The sequence below is a fragment of the Lampetra planeri genome, chromosome 31 (assembly GCF_965212315.1).
Source record: "Lampetra planeri chromosome 31, kcLamPlan1.2.h2, whole genome shotgun sequence".
Taxonomy (NCBI): Eukaryota; Metazoa; Chordata; class Hyperoartia; order Petromyzontiformes; family Petromyzontidae; genus Lampetra; species Lampetra planeri.
The window spans coordinates 5,479,322-5,501,302 of NC_136137.1; the positions used below are offsets into that span (position 1 = coordinate 5,479,322).

Consider the following 21,981-nt stretch of genomic DNA (forward strand, 5'->3'; position numbering starts at 1 on the left):
CCCCTCTCATCTCACTCTACTCCCATCCACGCAACTCTCCTACCTCTCATCTCGCGCCCAGCAACCAAGCCTTTCTGTCGACCTCCACTCCGTGGGAGGTTACTCCCTCTCTGCTGCTGCTCCCGCAGAGTGGAACTCCCTGCCCCCCCCCCCCCACAGCCATCTGTGCTCTCCGCGCCCTTCCCCCCCCCCCCCACACGTACGTCCATCCTCGAGATGTTCCTCTTCTCCTCCGCCTATGACTGTCTCCCGCCTGTGACGTGTCCGCAATTGGAACTGACCTTCGCAGGCCGCTACACTGCACCTTCCTTTTTTTCGCTCAATGGCACACGCCGCGCTAGCTCCGCGCTACGTCTTGAGACGCCGTTTCCCCTTAACGCTCCAGAAAGCTGCCCCCACCTCCCCCACCACTCTCCTCCTGCGGCCACCGTTGCTCGCTCTTTGCCGCGAGATGGAAACTCTCGCCCCATTGAATCCTCCTCTGCCTCCTCCACCACCCGGGGTGAGGACTCGGTCCACCAGACGGACTGCTTAGTCGCAGTCACCACACTCGGCCACCACTCTGCAAGTCGCCACGACAAACTCACAACACTCACCCACTCTGATCGTCACAACGACAACACTCACCCACTCACCCACTCTACAAGTCGTAACCATAACCTCACCCACTCACCCACTCTCATAGTCAAAACGACAACCTCACCCACTCACCACTCTGCAAGTCGCACCGACAATATAAATTTGTCGTTATACCCACCACCACCACCACCACCGACACAGCCAATTAGGAAGCGGTTGTCGCGTAAACAAAACATGCCAATTAGTTAATATTTCTGCACACCGGAGTGTTGGAGAGGAAACCCACAACATTTACAATTGTAAAACCATAACATTTACAATTGTAAATGTTGTGGGTTTACTCTCCAACACACCGGGGTGCTGAACTCGTGACTAATTGGCACGTTCTGTTCACGTGACAAACCGTACTAAAGGGCTGTGTCGGGTGGTGGTGGTGGGTTTCACGACACATTTATATTTACGCGATCTAACCGCAAATAAAAACCTCTTATGGATCATCATCATCATCATCGTGGTCGTGGTGGTGGTCGTGGTGGTCGTGGTGGTGGTGGTGGTCGTGGTCGTGGTGGTGGTAGTGGTCGTGGTGGTCGTGGTGGTGGTGGTCGTGGTGGTGGTCGTGGTGGTGGTGGTGATGGTGGTGGTGGTGGTTGTGGTGGTGGTGGTGGTGGTGGTGGTGGTCGTGGTGGTCGTGGTGGTGGTGGTGGTGGTGAGGGTGTTGGTCGTGGTGGTGGTTGTGGTGGTGGTCGTGGTGGTGGTGGTCGTGGTGGTCGTGGTAGTGGTGGTCGTAGTGGTGGTGGTGGTGGTCGTGGTGGTCGTGGTAGTGATGGTGGTGGTGGTTGTGGTGGTGGTGGTGGTGGTCGTGGTGGTGGTGGTGGTGGTGAGGGTGTTGGTCGTGGTGGTGGTTGTGGTGGTGGTCGTGGTGGTGGTGGTGGTCGTGGTCGTGGTGGTGGTAGTCGTAGTGGTGGTGGTGGTCGTGGTGGTGGTAGTCGTGGTCGTGGTGGTCGTGGTGGTGGTCGTGGTGGTGGTGGTCGTGGTGGTGGTCGTGGTGGTGGTTGTTACTTGCGCCGTCCTTGAGAGAAGGCGAAGGGCAACGACGTCAGAACTCACATCTGGAAACACGCCCTGAACCCCCCCCCCCCCACTGCACCCCCCCCCACTGCACCCCCCCACTGCACCCTCCCACCGCACCCCCCACCACAAACTAGCGCCCGTGTCAGCCAAGCCGAACCCCGCTCGCAATTTACGTAACGCATCCCGGTCGACTTCTGCTCTTACAATCAATGCCCCCCCCCCGCCCATTACACGGGCGGCTATTAATGCGGCCGGGGGTACAAAACGAATTCTGCAATAAAGGGGCAGTAATTTCGTTCTCTCTGTGTTTTCCTCACACCACCACCCCCCATTTCCCACCCTCCCCTCTTTCTATCAGCCCATTGCACATGTTACTATTTAGTTGTGTTTTTTTTTAAATAACGTCACGAGGAAGCTGCCGTTAAAGAGCCCCCCGCACGCGGTTCCGGAGCCGCAGGTTGCCGACCCCTGGCGAGGAGTTATCGAGGGGTGGACTCTGTGCCACCCTCCAGCTGGGAGCTCGCTTGCACTGCTGATCGCTCTGTGGGTTAGCGCCACGGTGGCTAGGAGATGTTAACTACCTCGCCTGGTCTACAGGAGGTTCCTGGGCTCGATACACGGTGGCTAGGAAATATTAACTATCTCGCCCGGTCTACAGGAGGTTCGTGGGTTCGATCCACGGTGGCGAGGAGATGCTAACTACCTCGCCCGGTCTACAGGAGGTTGTGGGTTCGATCCACGGTGGCGAGGAGATGTTAACTACCTCGCCCGGTCTACAGGAGGTTCGTGGGTTCGATCCACGGTGGCTAGGAGATGTTAACTACCTCGCCCGGTCTACAGGAGGTTCGTGGGTTCGATCCACGGTGGCTAGGAGATGTTAACTACCTCGCCTGGTCTACAGGAGGTTCGTGGGTTCGATCCACGGTGGCTAGGAGATGTTAACTACCTCGCCTGGTCTACAGGAGGTCGTGGGTTCGATCCACGGTGGCTAGGAGATGTTAACGACCTCGCCCGGTATACAGGAGGTCGTGGGTTCGATCCATGGTGGAGAGATGTTAACTACCTCGCCCGGTATACAGGAGGTCGTGGGTTCGATCCACGGTGGCTAGGAGATGTTAACGACCTCGCCCGGTCTACAGGAGGTCGTGGGTTCGATCCACGGTGGCGAGATGTTAACTACCTCGCCCGGTCTACAGGAGGTCGTGGGTTCGATCCATGGTGGAGAGATGTTAACTACCTCGCCCGGTCTACAGGAGGTCGTGGGTTCGATCCACGGTGGCGATGAGATGTTAACGACCTCGCCCGGTCTACAGGAGGTTCCTGGGTTCGATACACGGTGGATAGGAAATGTTAACTACCTCGCCCAGCACTTGCCTGGAACGTCTGTTCGAGACTATCCGGGGACATCTTTATCTTTATGATTGCGACCAGACTCGAATAACTCTATTAGGGGCCGTCCATAAATGACGTCACGCACCTAGCGGGGGGGGTCAGACATGTGTGACGATGTGTGACGAGGGGGGGGGATTGAGAAATGTGACGTCACATCAAAATACGCAACTTTAAATAAATATAGACAACACGTTCTACTTAATTAAATATACTTTTTGATAAATGTTTTCTCTTACAACATCAGAGTGCAGCGCCACATTAAATACGCATTACAGTGACAATAGTATAAAGCGATTTGAAGCATGTTTTTTTATTGGGGGGGGGGCAGAGCTTTGTGACGTCATATTAGAGGGGAGGGGCTGACTTTTTGTGACGCCGTGTGACAAGGGGGGGAGGGGGTCAAAAATCGTCCAAAATCGCGTGACGTCATTTATGGACGACCCCTTGACACAGGGCACACTTTGTGGGGTGCGTCTTACTTTCCGGAGCCTCTAATCATCCGGAGAAGACGATATATCTCCCCACCCACCCAGCCACTTGTCCACGTTGTTGATGACGCCGCTGATAATCTCTCGTGTCAAGACCTGTTCATTAATTTTCTGCCGCATAGTCAATCGGCGCTCCAGTTATATCGATCTCAGCACATTCGCAGGTGTTAAAGATGCGGCTGTCTCCCCACCAACTCGCCCCCCACCCCCACCCCCCGCCGCCCCACCCCTGCATAACAATAGCGGGCTCGATTTAAAGCTTTCGTGACTGCAGGGATTACTATTCTTGGTTCTTTCGGTAATGTCGCGTAGAAGAGGAATAATAAAATAATACAAATAAAACATAATAAAATTCTCACGACGTTTCGGCCACAACACAAGCAGCCGTCCTCAGGTGAAGAACAGAGCTGTCGGAAAGGACGCTGTCCTGTTCTTCACCTGAGGACGGCTGCTTGTGTTGTGGCCGAAACGTCGTTGCGGCAGGATGACTCACGCTCCATCCAGTGCGCATCGTTGCACCCTGCATCCTCCCCAGATGATGATCGGTCGACGACATCCCCAGAGTGACAACGCAGAGAAAGCCCCCGAGTTTCTATTCCCGACGATCAGACGGCGCGGCACGAACTTCGGTTCAGTTATCATGCCAGTAAATATGACATTTTTGTATTGTTTCATTAAAATTATATTACGTATTAGTATGTGCTCCACCGTGAAATATCCAACGTGTGGTCATTTTAGACTCCGACACTTTTCTCCACTGTAGACAAAACCCGGATATATTTCTCAGTCAGCCGACAGTCTTTAAAAAATTAAGTATTAATTTGAATCCGCATGGCTACAAATACAAAGATCGCCCTATAGCTTTAACATACTTTCGGGGCAAGTGCTGTTAGCAAGCACCAATGAAGGCCTGCACGGCACACGAGGGGGTGGGGTGGCCAGCACCACGCCAGGCCGCCTTTGTCTCCCCAAGTGGCGATTTTACACACCGCACCAGGTACTCATTTGAGGCTGAGTCGACCTGGGGAAGGAGGCTCAGGACCGATGCAGATAATCGTCACTGATGTTGGCCCTGAGCGGGCATCGAACTCGGGCCGCCAGGTTCATAGTGCAGTGCGCTAACCACTACACCACGGCTCGCCAAACAATAGCGGTATGCATAGACAAAAACAACTAAGATCCCCTTATAGCCTGGACAGACTGCATAGACAAAAACAACTAAGATCCTCTGTATAGCCTGGACAGACTGTTGGAGCAAGTGCTGTGAGCGAGCACACGTGACGAACACGTATACACAGGCAATATTGTGTCTTACACTTCAATCCGTGCTCTCTGCATCACATGGTAAGTGTTTAATATTCATCAGGTATCGTGCAGCACCTAACGACTGAAATGGATCGTCCAGTGGAGATGCGCAGGGCACACTCTGCCACGCACTTGCCGAGACACTCAAGTGAGTCTCGACTTTTCATAATCCCAACGCATAATCATCTTTCAACAATTCTAACCATACGGTGAACCACTCGGGGCTGCGGTCCTTCAACGGAGGAGGAGGAGAAGAAACGGCAACACCTCACGAACTCCCTGCTCGCCCATACGGTGCCGAGATGTTAATTACCTCGCCTGGTTTGCAGGAGGTCGTGGGTTGAATCCCGACCCTGACGCCTGCTGCTGCTGCTGTATATTTGGTGTGTGCATGTCTCTCTCTCTCTCTTTCCCCCCGTGGTCGCGTGGATTTTTCTCCGGGTCCTCCGATTTTGCGGTCCACATTTAGAACTATCGTGCGTTACATTTGCACGATATGATCGGTCACTGCGTTGAGCTATCGTTTCTGATAGCCAGGTCGAGTTCTGAAAAGGAGCTATACGGCTCAGTGGGGCCTGAGGCAGTAAAATTAAATAAACTCATATATAGAGTTTTAGCCCTCTCGTCGTGTGCTAAAATCAGACTTCGACATTAGCATCTAACTTATGCCTGCACATGCTGCTGCTGCTGCCATCTTACACGCGGTGTTAGTATAGAACTCGGTCCAGCAGTCGTTCTGCAGACAGGAAGACGACGCAACTGTGCGCATTCATAGTTAGCGACTCTCTTACCCTTTTTCTCGATTTCGCTTCTTGTTGTAACTCGCTGACCCGCCCACATCGGACATCTGTGGGGAACAACAGAGCTTCATAGCTCATCTGATTCCTCCTGCAGTCTCAATAACGATTCTGATTCTATCCGAAGCACACGGCCATTGAGCGAATGCCAAAAGACAACAACCATCAGCATTTGCTGAAGGGGGTGCATTGTGGTCCTTCTGTCTGCGATCACCATCAAAATAGATTTGCGTAAATGTGCGATCGGAGTAGTGTACCGCTGTGATCGTTCACCGTTGTGGTCTAAACGCGAGGACAACTCCTCACATAGCCCCTGTCGCTTCACCATAAGCAATGTGATCACCTTCTTGGTTCTTTAGGTAAAGTCACGTAGAAGGGAAATAATAAAATAATAAAAATAAAACATAATAAAATAATTCTCACGACGTTTCGGCCACAACGCAAGCAGCCGTCTGAATGTTCAGACGTTGTCTCCCCGACAGACCTGTTCTTCACCTGAGGACGACTGCTTGCGTTGTGGCCGAAACGTCGTGAGAATTATTTTATTATGTTTTATTTTTCTTATTTTATTATTTCCCTTCTACGTGACTTTACCGAAAGAACCAAGAAGATGAATCACTGCAGTCACGAAAGAAGCTTTAAATCGAAATCCAATGTGATCGCGTTTACAATACAATGTGGATCTATGTCATGACACCTCCCCAACAAAAAGAGGTGGACAATCCCCCTTGGCACACAGGTTTTTGGGAGCTTAGCTACGCATCTTACAATCATCCCTTACGACGCAGTGCCCCCCGACGGTACCGATGGGGTATTGATGGTGCCTCGACTCATACTCAAGCCTATGCTCCAAATCTGACTCCCAACTTTATGTTCCAGAGGGGGGCGGGGCGGGGCGGGGCGAGGCGGTGGGGCACCGCTTAATTCTGTATTAGCACGTGCTGGCAGACCACGTGACACCTTTTTGTGTCGTCACATTGCGTCGTCACCTTTTCCCGCCGGAGCCCAAGCGCCCTCCACTACATATTTCAAAAAAAGTCAGCGTCGACGTCGACCGTGGCAAATTGTGCCGCGTGCCGAAATCAAGTTCCACGCAGCAACATCGGTGGCCAGCTCTCGGTGCAAGTCGATTCCTGCCACCCCGAACAAGGAGGCCGATTTCCAGATTGCACCGGCGTGGTGAAGTATGGTCAAATGTACTATCCCACGAGCTGCAACTCACGGGGTGGTGGAGGCCTTCATCCAGCAGCGGAGTGACGAATGGACTTCACGTGAGGAAAATATTGGTGCAGGTTTGGTGGTCAATAATAATAATAAGAAGAAATTATGTTGGCAATGTGACGTCACTTTTGGTGAATTATTAAAAATACATTTACATTAAATTGGGGAGGGGGTCTGCGTGACGTCAGCAGGCACACTGCGTGACGCTGCCGCATGCGGGTGACATCACAGATGTGACGTCACCGCTCACTTGCCGTGCAAAATATATGCATTATTGCGCCCCCCCCCCCCAAATACAAAAGTCTATTGTTATACTTGTTTTCTTTGTGTACAGGCCGGAAGCTACCCACACGCTAAATTTCAAGTTTGTTGCATGTGTCGGGAAGTATGCTAAACATTTCGAACAGACACACATATTCACAAATTTCCCTTTTTTATATATATAGATTATAATTATTACATTTAGTGCATTAACTGCGAAAGGTATTAAAATATAATGCACGTTCATTTAACCTCATTCGAGACTAAAACATTGCACACCTCCTGACTTTCTTATTCTTAAAAGACACCGGTGGAACCATGAACCACATCAGGACATCATCATGACCAGGCCTAAGCGCCACAACTTTCTTCATGAAAGGAGCATTGAAGACACGAGCCACAGAGTAGTGCGATTGTGGCCATGCAACTATTTTACCTTATAGTACACCCACAGAGATACATGAAGATGCATGGAGACTCATAGAGACGCACAGGCACTCATAGAGATACATTAAAGACACAAGCCACAGCAGTGCGACTGTGACCATGCAAGCCAAGCTACGGACCGCACAGTAAACCCATAGAGACACACAGAGAGACACACAGACACACATACACTCATATAGGTTCCTAGAGATATATTCAAGACGCCAGCCACAGCGATGCAACCGTGGCCATGCAACCTGCCAGCTACGGACCGCACAGTGAACCCACTGTGGTGGTCTGCGCTGCTTCAACGAAGCAGGAAGAGCGACACGACACGAACTCTCGCTCTCCGCTGAAGCCCTCTCGTCGTAGTGAGCAGCAGCGGCAACAGACCTCGACATTGGCATCGAACTCCGGAGCAGATGCGCATGAATCTGATAGAATTACGAAAGTGTGCACATTCTGAACATCGGAAAACGCCCATAAACGACATGTGAATTTCACAGTCACTCGCAGAACTTTGCATGTGGACGTTATTGCGACTGACAACTCCCGCAAGACGAAGCCACGCGACCGCGCACTTTCAAAAATAATTATCTTGCGCAAGGGCATTTTGCAACAATGAGAAACAAGGAACTTGGCACGAGCGGAAAGTTCACTAAAATTGCATTAAATATAAAATAAAAATAATCCGGCGGCAATTATCGTTCCACAATCATCGGCCTTCCGCCAAAAAAGCCAATTTTTGCTTGAAATTAACGACGCCTTGAGTATTCATATTTTTGTCGTCGATTTTTTTACGAACAAGTTACATTTACAAAATGCGAATTCACAAACGCGTGAATAGATCTGCTTGCGTCAACGTACGGTGCCCGGAGTACGTGGATTACGTACAAATATGAACCGGGAAGTGGTTGTCACAAAACCCACGACCGCCCATGTCACTCAGCGCCGCATCAAGGGCCCATCTCAGATACAATTTGTTTTTCATTGCGGTGAATGGTACAGCGGTCCTCAGGTGGCTGTTGGGATGCCCCCCCGCCCCCCCGCCCCCCCCCCAGGGTTATTGACCGATTAATGAATAAGTAGTTCTTTCGGTAAAGTCACGTAGGTAAAAAATAAAATTAAAATTAATGAAAAATAAAAACAATAACATCACGACGTTTCGGAGGCAACACAAGCTTCCGTCTGCAGGTGAAACTGTCACAGCAAAAAAATCTGTATCAAGTGCTGTGACAGTTTCACCTGAAGACGGAAGCTTGTGTTGCCTCCGAAACGTCGTGATTTTATTGTTTTTATTTTTTATTAATTTTAATTTCATTTTTTACCTACGTGACTTTACCGAAAGAACTAAGAGTATGAATCCTTGCAGTCACGAAAGCTTCAAATCTAGAATTAATGAATGAGTGCTAAACATGGGGTAGGAAAGCGGAGCACCCGGAGGCAAACAACCTGTCCCCTTGCAGATGGAACAGATGGACGAATCTAAATGTGGCTGTACCGCCTTCTCATGTGAGGCCAAGTTGTGGCACCTCAACATTGCCCTCGGGACGAGGAGTTTCGCAACGTGTGTGCGGTTCGTCAGATCCTGGTTAACTGCATCCGTCTCTACTAAATCAAATGCCCTTTGCATAGTCTACCCAGGCATGATGCCATTACGTTATCCGATTAACCTCTCTCTCTCTCTCTAAATATAATTCTATTGATAGTACACATATGGTCATTGGTAAAACATTTAAATATATTTGTACTGAATATATAAATTCAGCATGAATCCAGCTTGTTTTTCGACTTCGTCTAAGACAGTTTTTTTGCTCAGATTTAGCAAGACCTTCAGCTGAGATATTAAATGAATGGGTGCGTACAAACACGTGTGTTTATTTGTTTATGTTGCAATTATTATTCTTATTAAAGTGTTTGCCACAAGGTGTTTGGATCACATTGCAACACAACATCCTCCGGGGGTTTCCCTCCTTGCATCCTCCGGCAGTTTGGCATCGTAGACAGAATTCCACATTCACATCCACTCCCACCATCTGTTCCCTCACTTACTCGTGGCCATGGACCTAGCCCAAAGAGGACCCATTACCACCCCCCTTTTAACTCACGAAAATCCTCGTTCTATGACAGAAATTTGGACAAAAGATGAGACGAGAGAGTTTAGTTTGTTGTCCTTACCCCGCACTTCCGATAATTATTAGCACGGTTGGCTACGTACGGCGCGAAAGAAGTTCAAAATAAATAAATAATACACCGTGAATATCATTACCTCTGTACCCGTGTGCTGCACTAGTCAAAATGTATTGGGGGTGGTGGGGGGGGAGGTAATGCTAATTTCTACTTGCCCTGAAATTCCACATTCCTATGCCAGGTCCCGATCTCTCCCCCCCCCCACCTCTCTTGTGATTGCGTGATTAAGCTGCACGTGTACAGCTTAATCACACACGTCGCCCCCTACAAACAAACAAACAAACCTCGACATTCACTTCCGAAAAAACTCCCTTATTAACCCCCCGACCCCCCCACCAAACGCAAGTTGACAAACCCCGCGGCAACACGGTTTTCATTTCAATCAAGCGAAATTTAACTTCATGGACACCCCCCATCCTGCCTGCCCCCCCCCCGCCCGTGGCCCCACCAACCCCTCCGCCAGGGTCAACCCGTGATGGCCCGGCCTGCGCGCGTCGGATCGCGACATTCAGCGGCGCGAGTGAATTCGGGGCCATTCACGGGCGACTCGCTGAGAATTAGCGGCGGAAATTCCGTGCGATTAACGCCTCCGTTCCGGTGCCAGAACCCCCCACACCACCCCCCCTCACACCCCCCCACACACCCCTCACACCCCCCCACACCCCCCCTCACACCTCCACAAAATCCCCCGTATAGCCTTAACAGACTGAAGGGGCAAGTGCTGCTAGCGAGCATCTGTGAAGGCCGGCACGGCACACGAGGGGGTGGGTGGCCAGCACCACGCCCGACCGCCTTTGTCTCCCCAGTGGCGATGTTTACACACCGCACCAGGTACTCATTTGAGGCTGAGTCGACCTAGGGGAGGCCCAGGACCGGTTCAGATAATCGTCACTGGTGTTGGCCGTGAGCGGGAATTGAACCCGGGTCGCCAGGTTCATAGAGCAGAGCGTGCTAACCGCTACACTACCGCTCCCCCCCCCCCACACTCACCCCCCCTCAAATGACAAACCACAGCCTCCCTTGCCAGCCCTCTGCCACTGCGGTGGCTGTGCCAGGAACTCATTATTCAGTCCGTTGCGACATTCTGGCCGGAGGAATTAGCCGCCCGCGCTGTTTATCTTTGCAAGGTGCAATTTGACGATGGGGGGGAGGCGGGGTGAGGGGGGGGGGCTGTCGATGCTGGGTTGCAACCGGAAGGTGAGGAGAGTGTTGGAATGAATGAACACTTTTATGCGTAAAAAAGGGTCCTGATGGGCCAATAACTCTGGCAAACAAGAACGGGGGGGGGGGGGGGGGCCTTGACCCGATCCCTGCTAATAAACCTCGAGTTTTTGTCCCATGCATTGGCCAGGAGGACTGAGAATTTTAGCGATAAAAATTGAGCCGGAATGGTCCGGAACGGTGGTAATTACGGGAATTGTGTTGGTCACCACATCCAAGCACCTTGGTTATTTTTCTGCCCTCATGATATCGCCTATAACTGTTACGAACCTGTTCGTATGGTTATAGCAAGATAGGGCGATGATGGATCGGCGGCATCTTGTATTCTAGTGGTAGTGCCTTACGCCGATGATCCCTCGTCGCAGCCAACCTGGCAGCGTTCCCATCACGGCGCCTCATTGGACAGTTGGTGGTGGTGGTGAGAGGGAATGAGCTAAAGGAGGTGATTACAATTTTCACTCGACGACTCAAATTCATCCCAGCCCTCATCTCAAACAATAACTATACTTGCGTTGTGAAAGCGGTTTAACGATGTAGAGGTGTAATTGTGTATGGGAGCGGATGGCAAACAAACACAAGGGGCGTGGTTAGGGCCGTACACATAGGAGGTGGCCACACCGACGTCCGCACCTGCATCCCCCACGGGCCCCTCCCGGGGGGGCCGCGGACTATAAGAGGGGGTGAGCCGGAGGGCTCGAGGTCGAGGTATCAGCTTTAACCAGCGAAGACGGAAGACCAGCTAGAATAGGCCCCGGAGCTCCCCTGGCTCGCTGTCCTTATAAGGGCCGACCAGGGCAAGCCGGTGGCGTGGCCCCGAGAGCCCAGACTGACGAGCAGGTCTGGGAACTCAGGGGGTCGGATCCCAGCTTGACCAGGGCTGGGACAGGTAGCCTCCCCTAGCTCCCTAGTGGAGGACTTGGGCTTAGGTTAGCGGGGCTTAGATGTTGTGTCTCCCTGTTAGCCGAGTAAGGGGACGTTACCCCTTAGGTCCTGTGTATACTCGCTAACTGTATACAAGTTGTGTTAATAAATAAGTGTGCCTCCGATCCCGTCGTCAAGCCTCCTGAGTAATTACTACAACTATCCCGAGTGTACATACATGTACATGTTTTGGACGAGAAGGCCAGGCTAGGGGCCGTCCAAAACCCACGAACCCGCGAGGTGGCCCTGATGTAGTGCTGTCAGTGGTGCTGGTGGTGGTGCTGGTGATCCAGCAGCTTCTGTTTGACCGCATAGAGTGCGGCTAACCGGGCACGGCACGGGCTAGCGAAGAGATGGAGCTGATGCTGTACGGGAGGATGTGGAGCTGAGTGGACTTGCCGACGACTGGTTACCCTATACCAGCGCGGTCAAGATCGGCCTCGATGGAGGAGGCTCGTGAAGGACGCTGCTACCGGGCAGTTGGAGGCAGTCGCCCTCCAGCAACAAGGGAGGGCGGAGGAGCGACGCTCACAACAACGAGCGGAGCGCCGGGCGGATAAAGTGCAGCAAGTTGGCACAGTGGGGGGTACATCAGGCGGTGCATCTGCCAGTCATGCCGGTCAGTCAACCCATGGCACCTGGGGGTTTGTCCCGTGACCTCCCGTCAGCGAGGGCCTTCGACACTTCCAGTGGCCTCAAAGTGCACCTAGCCTGGCACAGGCGCCGTGGTGACGTCACTGTCACATAGTGGCGAATGGCGGTGTTGGTCATCCAGGATGGGTAATGCTTGAAAAAAGATTCGAGAATAGTGCACATTTCGAATGAACGCCCCAACCGTGCTAATCGGAGGTGCAGTATTGATTCTATGGGTAGTGATCGTGGATGGGCAGTGTGTATGTTGAACTTCTTTCGCACCGTACGTAGCCAACCGTGCTCACCGGGAAGTGCGGCAGCTTCAGAATGAGAATTCACTTTCACAAACCCCTTCCGAGTTTGATCCACGGTTCCCGCACGCCGTTTTTGTGTGTTTTTGTGTGTGTGTCTTCAACGAGATCGCGACACGCACGAGAGCTCTGTGCAGAGCGGCCCCCTCCAGAATTCCTACCCCTTCCCTGCAGGGCAGGGACGAGAGCGCCGTGCCCCTGGCTCGTTGACTCTCACCACCTGTGGCGAATTACTTCCGAAAAGAAATGGAAAAGCCGCGCCTGGGCGTCGCGGGGATAGCGAGTCAGTTCGCACGACAGCCCACGGTGGAACTCCCCACGCAACGGGCTCGTTGTTACTTTTACTCTATGGTTCTTTCGGTAAAGTCACGTAGTTGCGGTCGAAACGTCGTGATTTGTTTGATTTTTTTTCTACCTACGCGACTTTACCTGCAGTCACGAAAGCTTCAAATCAAGATTGACGTGAAATTTGTTGATTCGGTGATTCTTTTGTTTGGTTGGCTTACCCTTCCTGTACGTTGCACTCCGATGTTGTTTTCGTTGTTGTTGTTGTATTTGTTGTTGTTGCTGTAACATTCTGAGCCGACCCTACCGGACATCTGTGAAAAAAAGCTTCATAGCTCATCGGATTCCTCCAGTCTAAATAAATATTCTGATTCTGATTCGCTCTGCCACGGCCAGTGTCCTCTGTGCATTCCTCGGACTCGGCTCCCTCGCACAATGGGTGTCCGTGCCTGCTGTTGTGCTGCTCTTCTGTTGTGCTGCATGAATGTTGAACTTCTTTCGCACCTTACGTAGCCAACCGTGCTAATCGGAGGTACGGGGGGGGGGGGGTAAGCTAAACAAACTAAACACAAAAAGCAGTTCTTAAGACAATTCATTTGTCAATCTAGATGATTTAAAAGTGCAAAGCTCCAGTGCCTTTCTAATATCGGAAGGAAGAGCGTTCCAGACGGCCGCAGAAAGTGCGCGATGCAGTGACCGTCTTTGTTTGATGGCTAGCCAAAAGCCACCGCGCGGATGATAGGAGTTCGCTTTTTTGTGTTTGGTTGGCTACGCACGGTGCGAAAGAAGTTCAATATACGTACACGCCAATGACTAGCACACAGACAGAGTTAACCCATTCAGTTCATTCATTGCTTGAGCACGAACATCTTTTTCGATTTAAACCTTTCGTGACTGCAGGGATTCATCTTCTTGGTTCTCTCGGTAAAGCCACGTAGAAGGGAAATAATAAAATAATAAAAATTAAACATTCTTTTTATTTTATTATGTTTTATTTTTATTACTTTATTATTTCCCTTCTACGTGACTTTACCGAAAGAACCAAGAAGATGAACAACATTTTTTATTTTCTGCTTTAAAGGGACACGTGTCTTTGAAGTGTGCAATGCATGCGATCGAGTGCATGGGGTGCAGTGGTGCAACGTTGTTCTGCAAACCCGACCATCCGAGTTTGATGCCAGCTCACGGCCAACGCCGGTGACGATTATCTTAACCAGTCCTGGGCTTACCAAGGGGGCGACTCAGCGTCAAATTAGTACCTGGTGCGGTGTGTATAAATATCGCCACTGGAGATACAAAGGTGGGCAGGCGTCGTTCAGGCAATCCACCCCACCCCCTCGTGTGCCACAGTGCCGGCATTCTTAGTTGCTACTCGCTAACAGCGCTTGCCCCAACAGTCTGTTGTGGCTACACGGGGGACCTTTGTCTTTGTGTGTCTGGGCCAAGTTGGCCCTCGCACTCGTCCTCCAGTAGCAACAACTGTTGAGAGCTACAACAACAACGACAACAACAACAACAACAAAAACTACTCACAGGTGATGACATTTCGAGAAAGACTGGAATTGGATTTATTTTTGGGAGAAAAAAAATAATAAGCCACAATCTGAAAATGCACAAATCACGTTGAGAATTCCCCTTTCGTGTGAAGCCACAGCGACTGCGGCTCGCTATCGGTCGCCTGCCGTCGTGAAATCTCCGCCACTTAAAGCCAAGAGGTGCATTGTTGGGGGTGACGGGACTGCCATGGGTGGGGCTGTGCGTGCCAGACGTGCAACCGTAATGAAGCTTAATCGTCGCACTTGACCACACGATAAACGCGATGAGAGCATTACGTTTTATTTTTTCAACTCCACCTCGGTAGAGGGTGACACGGACAACAAGCGACGCCGATTGCGTCGAGGGGGGCAGCGGTGGCACGGCGGGTTGGAGCACCGCGCTACGAAATCGGGAAAATGTTGAGCTTCATTTTCCCCGGGCCGCGACGATAACTTCAGTGGCGTGTGGTATCCGAACCGGTTCTACGCACCACCCCCCCCCCAACCCGCTACCACCACCATTCCCCCCCCCCGCTCCGCACTAACCAGCGTGGTGAAGTATGGTCAAACAATCACCCCCGTGAGGTCGCCTATGTCCCCAGTAGCATATTGATGAAGGGTGGGACACTCCTGTAATCATCATTATAATTACTACAACTACTACACACTGTTGGAATAGTATCGTACTTTATATAAAACGACAGTAATTCTGTTGCTTAATGTTCCCTCGGCAGCATTAAGTAGGAGACGTTTCGTTACATTTCCGTCCGTCCGATATCGAATGAATGGGTTGCAGCGCACTCCGGTGGACAATTGATGGAATTTGTGAAGAGAAGGTTTTTAATTTATTGTTTGTTTTTATTCAGTGGGGAGTAGAGAACGCGATGGGACGTTGCAGATGCTGGTCCATGTTCGCAGAGCAGCAATCGGGGGTGCCACTTAAGGTCGCCAAAACTTTCGTGGGGCCGATGGATTCAGGTGAATTACACAATTAGCCCCCCACCACCCCCCCCCGCCCCCCGCCCCCCGCCGCCACCCACACTCGTCTCAATCTCGGCTGCCACAACATTTGCCCGTTTGCCCTAAGATCACGACGGCTCGGTCACGTTCTCAGAATGGACCAAGGTTGACCGTATAACCAAAACAAAACATTTTCTCCAAAAGACGGACAACCACCGGGCAAACGGGACACCCGGGAGACCTGAGGCCCACGTGGCGCGAGACCGCGACGGACGAGCCGGCGGCAACACGTTGCCAAGCGCAGGGAGAAGTGGAGGGAGCTCATCGCGGCCTTTGTGTTCCACAGGGGATGAAAGGGAATTAACTAAACTCGCAATCTGCCCGTTGTTGGCCGCCGACCGCAAAAGAGAGATGGGAAACCGGGCGGCAAAAACGTCGTTGAGCCCGGTTCAGTGATTGTGCACCGACCCCCCTGAATGAAATGACTGCGAGATTCTGAGCTCGTGGACCTAACGGGAGAAATCCGCCCTGTTCCCCCCCCTCAATCACCATCGTCTCCGTTTGAACACCAGCAACAGCGATAACCAATGAGAAAGACGCAGCGGCTCGATCGGCGCTACAAACCCCACGACGGCGACGACCACGACGGTGACGATGATGTCAACGATCACTCTCTCTCTCTCTCCGGGGTAGGGGGCTGTGCGGCAGCGAGCGGGGCGACCGACGTTTCGTTTGCGTTCGTGCGCCGCTCTCTCTCGAGGGTGGGGCGAGCGCGGGGACCTCAGAAGAGGCCTTTGTCTCTCTTCACGTTTTGCTGTTTCCACAGCGGCAGGCCGTAGAACGCTTCCCTCCTCATGCTCAGCACGCGCTCAAAGTCGTCGTCGGAGAGGTAGATCTGGGGGGAGGCGGACGGGGCGGGGGTGTTAGTATGCACGTTGAACTTCTTTCGCACCGTACGTAGCCAACCGCGCCGATCGGAGGTTGCGTCGTGCAGCGGTTGGCGCCTTTGCGCTTTAAAAATCCCGATCGACTCGCCTGAGTATAGAGTCCCAGTAATGTCTGAACAACGTGATCATCGATCATCAGTGGTGAATTGTATCTGAACTGCTTTAGCCCACAGGCCTCGTCGATGAACCACGTCCCAATGAACGCACGGTCTCGCCTTGAGCTGCGATTGACTCTCACACGGAGCAACAACATGCTCACCGTGGCCTGTACGATACTTGAAGCAGCGCATCCGTTTTATTCACCTTGTACGTATGTATGTTGAACAACAAACTATGAATCTCTGCGTGAGTCTGTGGGTCTCTGCGTGAGTCTGTGGGTCTCTGCGTGAGTCTGTGGGTCTCTGCGTGAGTCTGTGGGTCTCTGCGTGAGTCTATGGGTCTCTGCGTGAGTCTGTGGGTCTCTGCGTGAGTCTGTGGGTCTCTGTGTGAGTCTGTGGGTCTCTGTGTGAGTCTGTGGGTCTCTGCGTGAGTCTGTGGGTCTCTGCGTGAGTCTATGGGTCTCTGTGTGAGTCTGTGGGTCTCTGCGTGAGTCTATGGGTCTCTGCGTGAGTCTGTGGGTCTCTGCGTGAGTCTGTGGGTCTCTGCGTGAGTCTGTGGGTCTCTGTGTGGGTCTGTGGCTCTCTGTGTGAGTCTGTGGGTCTCTGCGTGAGTCTGTGGGTCTCTGCGTGAGTATATGGGTCTCTGCGTGAGTCTGTGGGTCTCTGCGTGAGTCTGTGGGTCTCTGCGTGAGTCTGTGGGTCTCTGCGTGAGTCTGTGGGTCTCTGCATGAGTCTATGGGTCTCTGCGTGAGTCTATGGGTCTCTGCGTGAGTCTATGGGTCTCTGCGTGAGTCTATGGGTCTCTGCGTGAGTCTATGAATCTCTACGTGAGTCTGTGGGTCTCTGTGTGAGTCTGTGGGTCTCTGCGTGAGTCTATGAATCTCTGCGTGAGTCTGTGGGTCTCTGCGTGAGTCTGTGGGTCTCTGCGTGAGTCTATGGGTCTCTGCGTGAGTCTGTGGGTCTCTGCGTGAGTCTATGGGTCTCTGCGTGAGTCTATGGGTCTCTGCGTGAGTCTATGGGTCTCTGCGTGAGTCTGTGGGTCTCTGTGTGAGTCTGTGGGCCTCTGCGTGAGTCTGTGGGTCTCTGCATGAGTCTATGGGTCTCTGCGTGAGTCTATGGGTCTCTGCGTGAGTCTGTGGGTCTCTGTGTGAGTCTGTGGGTCTCTGCGTGAGTCTGTGGGTCTCTGCGTGAGTCTGTGGGTCTCTGTGTGAGTCTGTGGGTCTCTGCGTGAGTCTGTGGGTCTCTGCATGAGTCTATGGGTCTCTGCGTGAGTCTATGGGTCTCTGCGTGAGTCTATGGGTCTCTGCGTGAGTCTATGGGTCTCTGCGTGAGTCTATGAATCTCTGCGTGAGTCTATGAATCTCTGCGTGAGTCTGTGGGTCTCTGTGTGAGTCTGTGGGTCTCTGCGTGAGTCTATGAATCTCTGCGTGAGTCTGTGGGTCTCTGCGTGAGTCTGTGGGTCTCTGCGTGAGTCTATGGCTCTCTGCGTGAGTCTGTGGGTCTCTGCGTGAGTCTGTGGGTCTCTGTGTGAGTCTGTGGGTCTCTGTGTGAGTCTGTGGGTCTCTGCGTGAGTCTGTGGGTCTCTGCATGAGTCTATGGGTCTCTGCGTGAGTCTATGGGTCTCTGCGTGAGTCTATGGGTCTCTGCGTGAGTCTATGGGTCTCTGCGTGAGTCTATGAATCTCTGCGTGAGTCTGTGGGTCTCTGTGTGAGTCTGTGGGTCTCTGCGTGAGTCTATGAATCTCTGCGTGAGTCTGTGGGTCTCTGCGTGAGTCTGTGGGTCTCTGCGTGAGTCTATGGGTCTCTGCGTGAGTCTGTGGGTCTCTGCGTGAGTCTATGGGTCTCTGCGTGAGTCTATGGGTCTCTGCGTGAGTCTATGGGTCTCTGCGTGAGTCTGTGGGTCTCTGTGTGAGTCTGTGGGCCTCTGCGTGAGTCTGTGGGTCTCTGCATGAGTCTATGGGTCTCTGCGTGAGTCTATGGGTCTCTGCGTGAGTCTGTGGGTCTCTGTGTGAGTCTGTGGGTCTCTGCGTGAGTCTGTGGGTCTCTGCGTGATTCTGTGGGTCTCTGCGTGAGTCTGTGGGTCTCTGCGTGAGTCTGTGGGTCTCTGCGTGAGTCTGTGGGTCTCTGCGTGAGTCTATGGGTCTCTGCGTGAGTCTGTGGGTCTCTGTGTGAGTCTGTGGGCCTCTGCGTGAGTCTGTGGGTCTCTGCATGAGTCTATGGGTCTCTGCGTGAGTCTATGGGTCTCTGCGTGAGTCTGTGGGTCTCTGTGTGAGTCTGTGGGTCTCTGCGTGAGTCTGTGGGTCTCTGCGTGAGTCTATGGGTCTCTGCGTGAGTCTGTGGGTCTCTGTGTGAGTCTGTGGGTCTCTGCGTGAGTCTATGGCTCTCTGCGTGAGTCTGTGGGTCTCTGCGTGAGTCTATGGTTCTCTGCGTGAGCGAGCGTTACGCACCTCCTTGACCTGGGCGTCCACCCCGCTGGGCAGCTGGTCGGGCTCCTTGTTGAGCAGCAGCTCTGGAGCGTAGAACTTGTCGGCGACGGGGATGGGCCCGGTGGCCCACAGCGCGTTGGGCGAGCCGGAGGGGCCGTCGCGCGTGGTGATGTTGCCCGTGTTGACCGCCGCCGCCGCCTTCTGGACGCTCGCGCGCTCCTCGGCCGCCGCCAGGTTCTTGACGTTGGTCACCTGCATCTCCTGGGGGGGGGGGGGGGGCGCGCGAGCACGCACGAGCACCACGCGCGGGGTGAGGGTGGTGAGGGTGAGGGAGCGCGCTCGCGAATCATGGGCATTGTTGAGCGTGTTACGGAGCCAACCGTGCTCAATCGAGGTGCAGGGGAAGGAGAGCAAACTATGGGTCTCTGTGTGAGTCTATGGGTCTGCGTGAGTCTATGGGTGTCTGTGTGAGTCGGTACATGTATGTATGTATGTTGAACTTCTTACACACCGTACGTAGCCAGCCGTGCTAATCGGAGGTGAGGGACAAGGACGACAAACTAAACACGAGAAGCAGTTCTGAAAAAAATGAGTTTTCAAGCGAGATTATTTAAGAGTGCACACCTCCAGTGGCTTTCCTAATATGTTGGAAAGGAAAGAGCGTTCCAGACGGCCCGCAGAAGCGCATCTGAAAGCGCGCGATGCAGTGGCCGTCTTTGTTTGACGGCGAGACAAAAGCCGGTGCCGCGAGTTGGTCGTGATGATGGCCAATCTCCTGGTTTTCCGAGCGTCAATTTCTGGCAAAAGTGGCTTTGCTGCTGTAACCATGTCAACATGTTTAACTCGAAGTCTTGCAGCACCACGTCCAGCGTACAGGTGGCGATCGCGCCCTGATGAAACGCACCAAAAGGCGACCGGAGTTTGAACTTACAATAAGCAGTCTCCCCCTCGCCCCCCCCCGATCCTCCTTCCCTTCCTCTCTCAAAATCTCACCTCTTCACTGTCGCTCATTCCGTTCCTCGTCGCATCCCCCTGCCCTTTCGTGATGCCTAAGGACCCCTCTGTCACTGTCACTCATGCCTCAATCCTCGTAGCATGCCCCTGACATCGACATCATTGTACTCATTGTGTCGTTAAGCTGTGTCAAGCCCCTTGAGTGAAGGCACTCTATAATTATAAACTAGATTAGATAGATCACCTTTCACTCACATACAGAACCATACACTGACGTGGCACCCATAAACTCACACTGAGATCTATAGACTCACATGGAGACCCACAGATTCCCACTGAGACCTATAGACTCACACTGAGATCTATAGACTCACATGGAGACCCACAGATTATCACTGAGACCTATAGACTCACACTGAGACCTATAGACTCACATGAAGACCCATAGACTCACACTGAGACCTATAGACTCACACTGAGATCTATAGACTCACATGGAGACCCACAGACTCACACTGAGATCTATAGACTCACATGGAGACCCATAGACTTACACTGAGACCTATAGACTCATACTGAGATCTATAGACTCACACTGAGATCTATAGACTCACATGGAGACTCATAGACTCACACTGAGATCTATAGACTCACATGGAGACCCACAGATTATCACTGAGACGTATAGACTCACACTGAGATCTATAGACTCACACTGAGAACCATAGACTCACACTGAGACCCATAGACTCACACTGAGACCTATAGACTCACACTGAGAACCATAGACTCACATGGAGACCAGTGCCGGATTATCCTAGTAGCAAAAGCAGCATATGTTATGGGCCCCGCACTTTCAAGGGCTCCATGATAAATGCTGTCAAGATATCAATTCCGGTTCAGTGATTCTGCACTTGCTCTATTACTATAGTACTATACTGCCTTCAGTTTTATGAACGACTGGGTGTTTAAGGTTAGCGACTGGTCGTAATATCTGGCTGTATAGAAAATAAAAAAATACAATTACTTTACTATGAAAGTTAAAAAAATTGTGTTTTAATATTTATGTGTTTTTGCATTTAGGGCCCCTTTATGACATATGCTACAGGCCCCGCACTAGCTTAATCCGGCACTGATGGAGACCCACAGACTCACATGGATATCCACCGACTCACACAGAGAGCAACGTGAGGGAGACATCATCGGCAGTGACAAACCCGTCGGCTACTACTCCTGACGCAATTGCCGGGCTCAACCACGTGGCGCTTGCCGCACTAGTTCGGTGTTCTTCACTCGTTTCCATCAGAGGGGGGGGGGCATTTTCGACGATAAGACATCGTCAGTGTGAGGGCTGCCACACCATTTGAAAGCATGGGGGGGGGGGGGTGCTTTCACAAGTTGTGTATTGTCGGGTGGACCGCGCGTCAGGGCCCGCGCTAAAGGCCACCAGGTGCCGCCTGTGGCTCGTGGTGGCCTGGCAATGCTCGAGATCAACGCCGAGCCATGCAAGAGAAGTGGCGTCTGCAGTTCTGTTTCTGTACCCCCGTTGCGAAAAAATACAAACTCACCGCTGTGATTTTAGTGATGGCAGCGACGTCTCCGAACTGGGCCTTCAGGTCGTCGTACGACTTTCCAGACTGAGAACAAAAGAAATCGACAACGCTAACGGCGGCGTTACCGCTGCTTAACGCGAAATTACGAGTCACGCGCAAATCAAGCGTCATAACACGAATTCTAGATTTGAAGCTTTCGTGACTGCAAGGAATCATATTCTTAGGTTTTTTCGGTAAAGTCACGTAGGTAAAACATCAAAATTAATGAAAATAAAATAAAATAAAAACAAAAATCACGACGTTTCGGAGGCAACACAAGTCTCCGTCATCAGGTGGGACCGTCACAGCCGAATTAGCTGCATCAAGTGCACTTGATGCAGCTAATTCGACGGAGACTTGTGTTGCCTC

At 52.1% G+C, this 21,981-nt stretch overlaps 1 protein-coding gene and 1 long non-coding RNA gene across 2 annotated transcripts in view; one reads left to right on the forward strand and one right to left on the reverse strand.

Annotated features, from left to right (window-relative positions):
* LOC144729134 (uncharacterized) overlaps positions 1–21,981 on the forward strand; it is a 350,979-nt gene that overhangs the window by 180,368 nt on the left and 148,630 nt on the right. The gene's annotated exons all lie outside the window — the stretch shown is intronic.
* Positions 14,646–21,981, reverse strand: part of LOC144729127 (advillin-like) — a 36,016-nt gene continuing 28,680 nt past the window's right edge. Inside the window, 3 exon segments of the mRNA XM_078609084.1 lie at positions 14,646–16,491; positions 19,088–19,327; positions 21,589–21,657. Of these exon segments, the coding sequence (XP_078465210.1) occupies positions 16,378–16,491; positions 19,088–19,327; positions 21,589–21,657 (423 nt within the window). The 3' untranslated portion in view covers positions 14,646–16,377.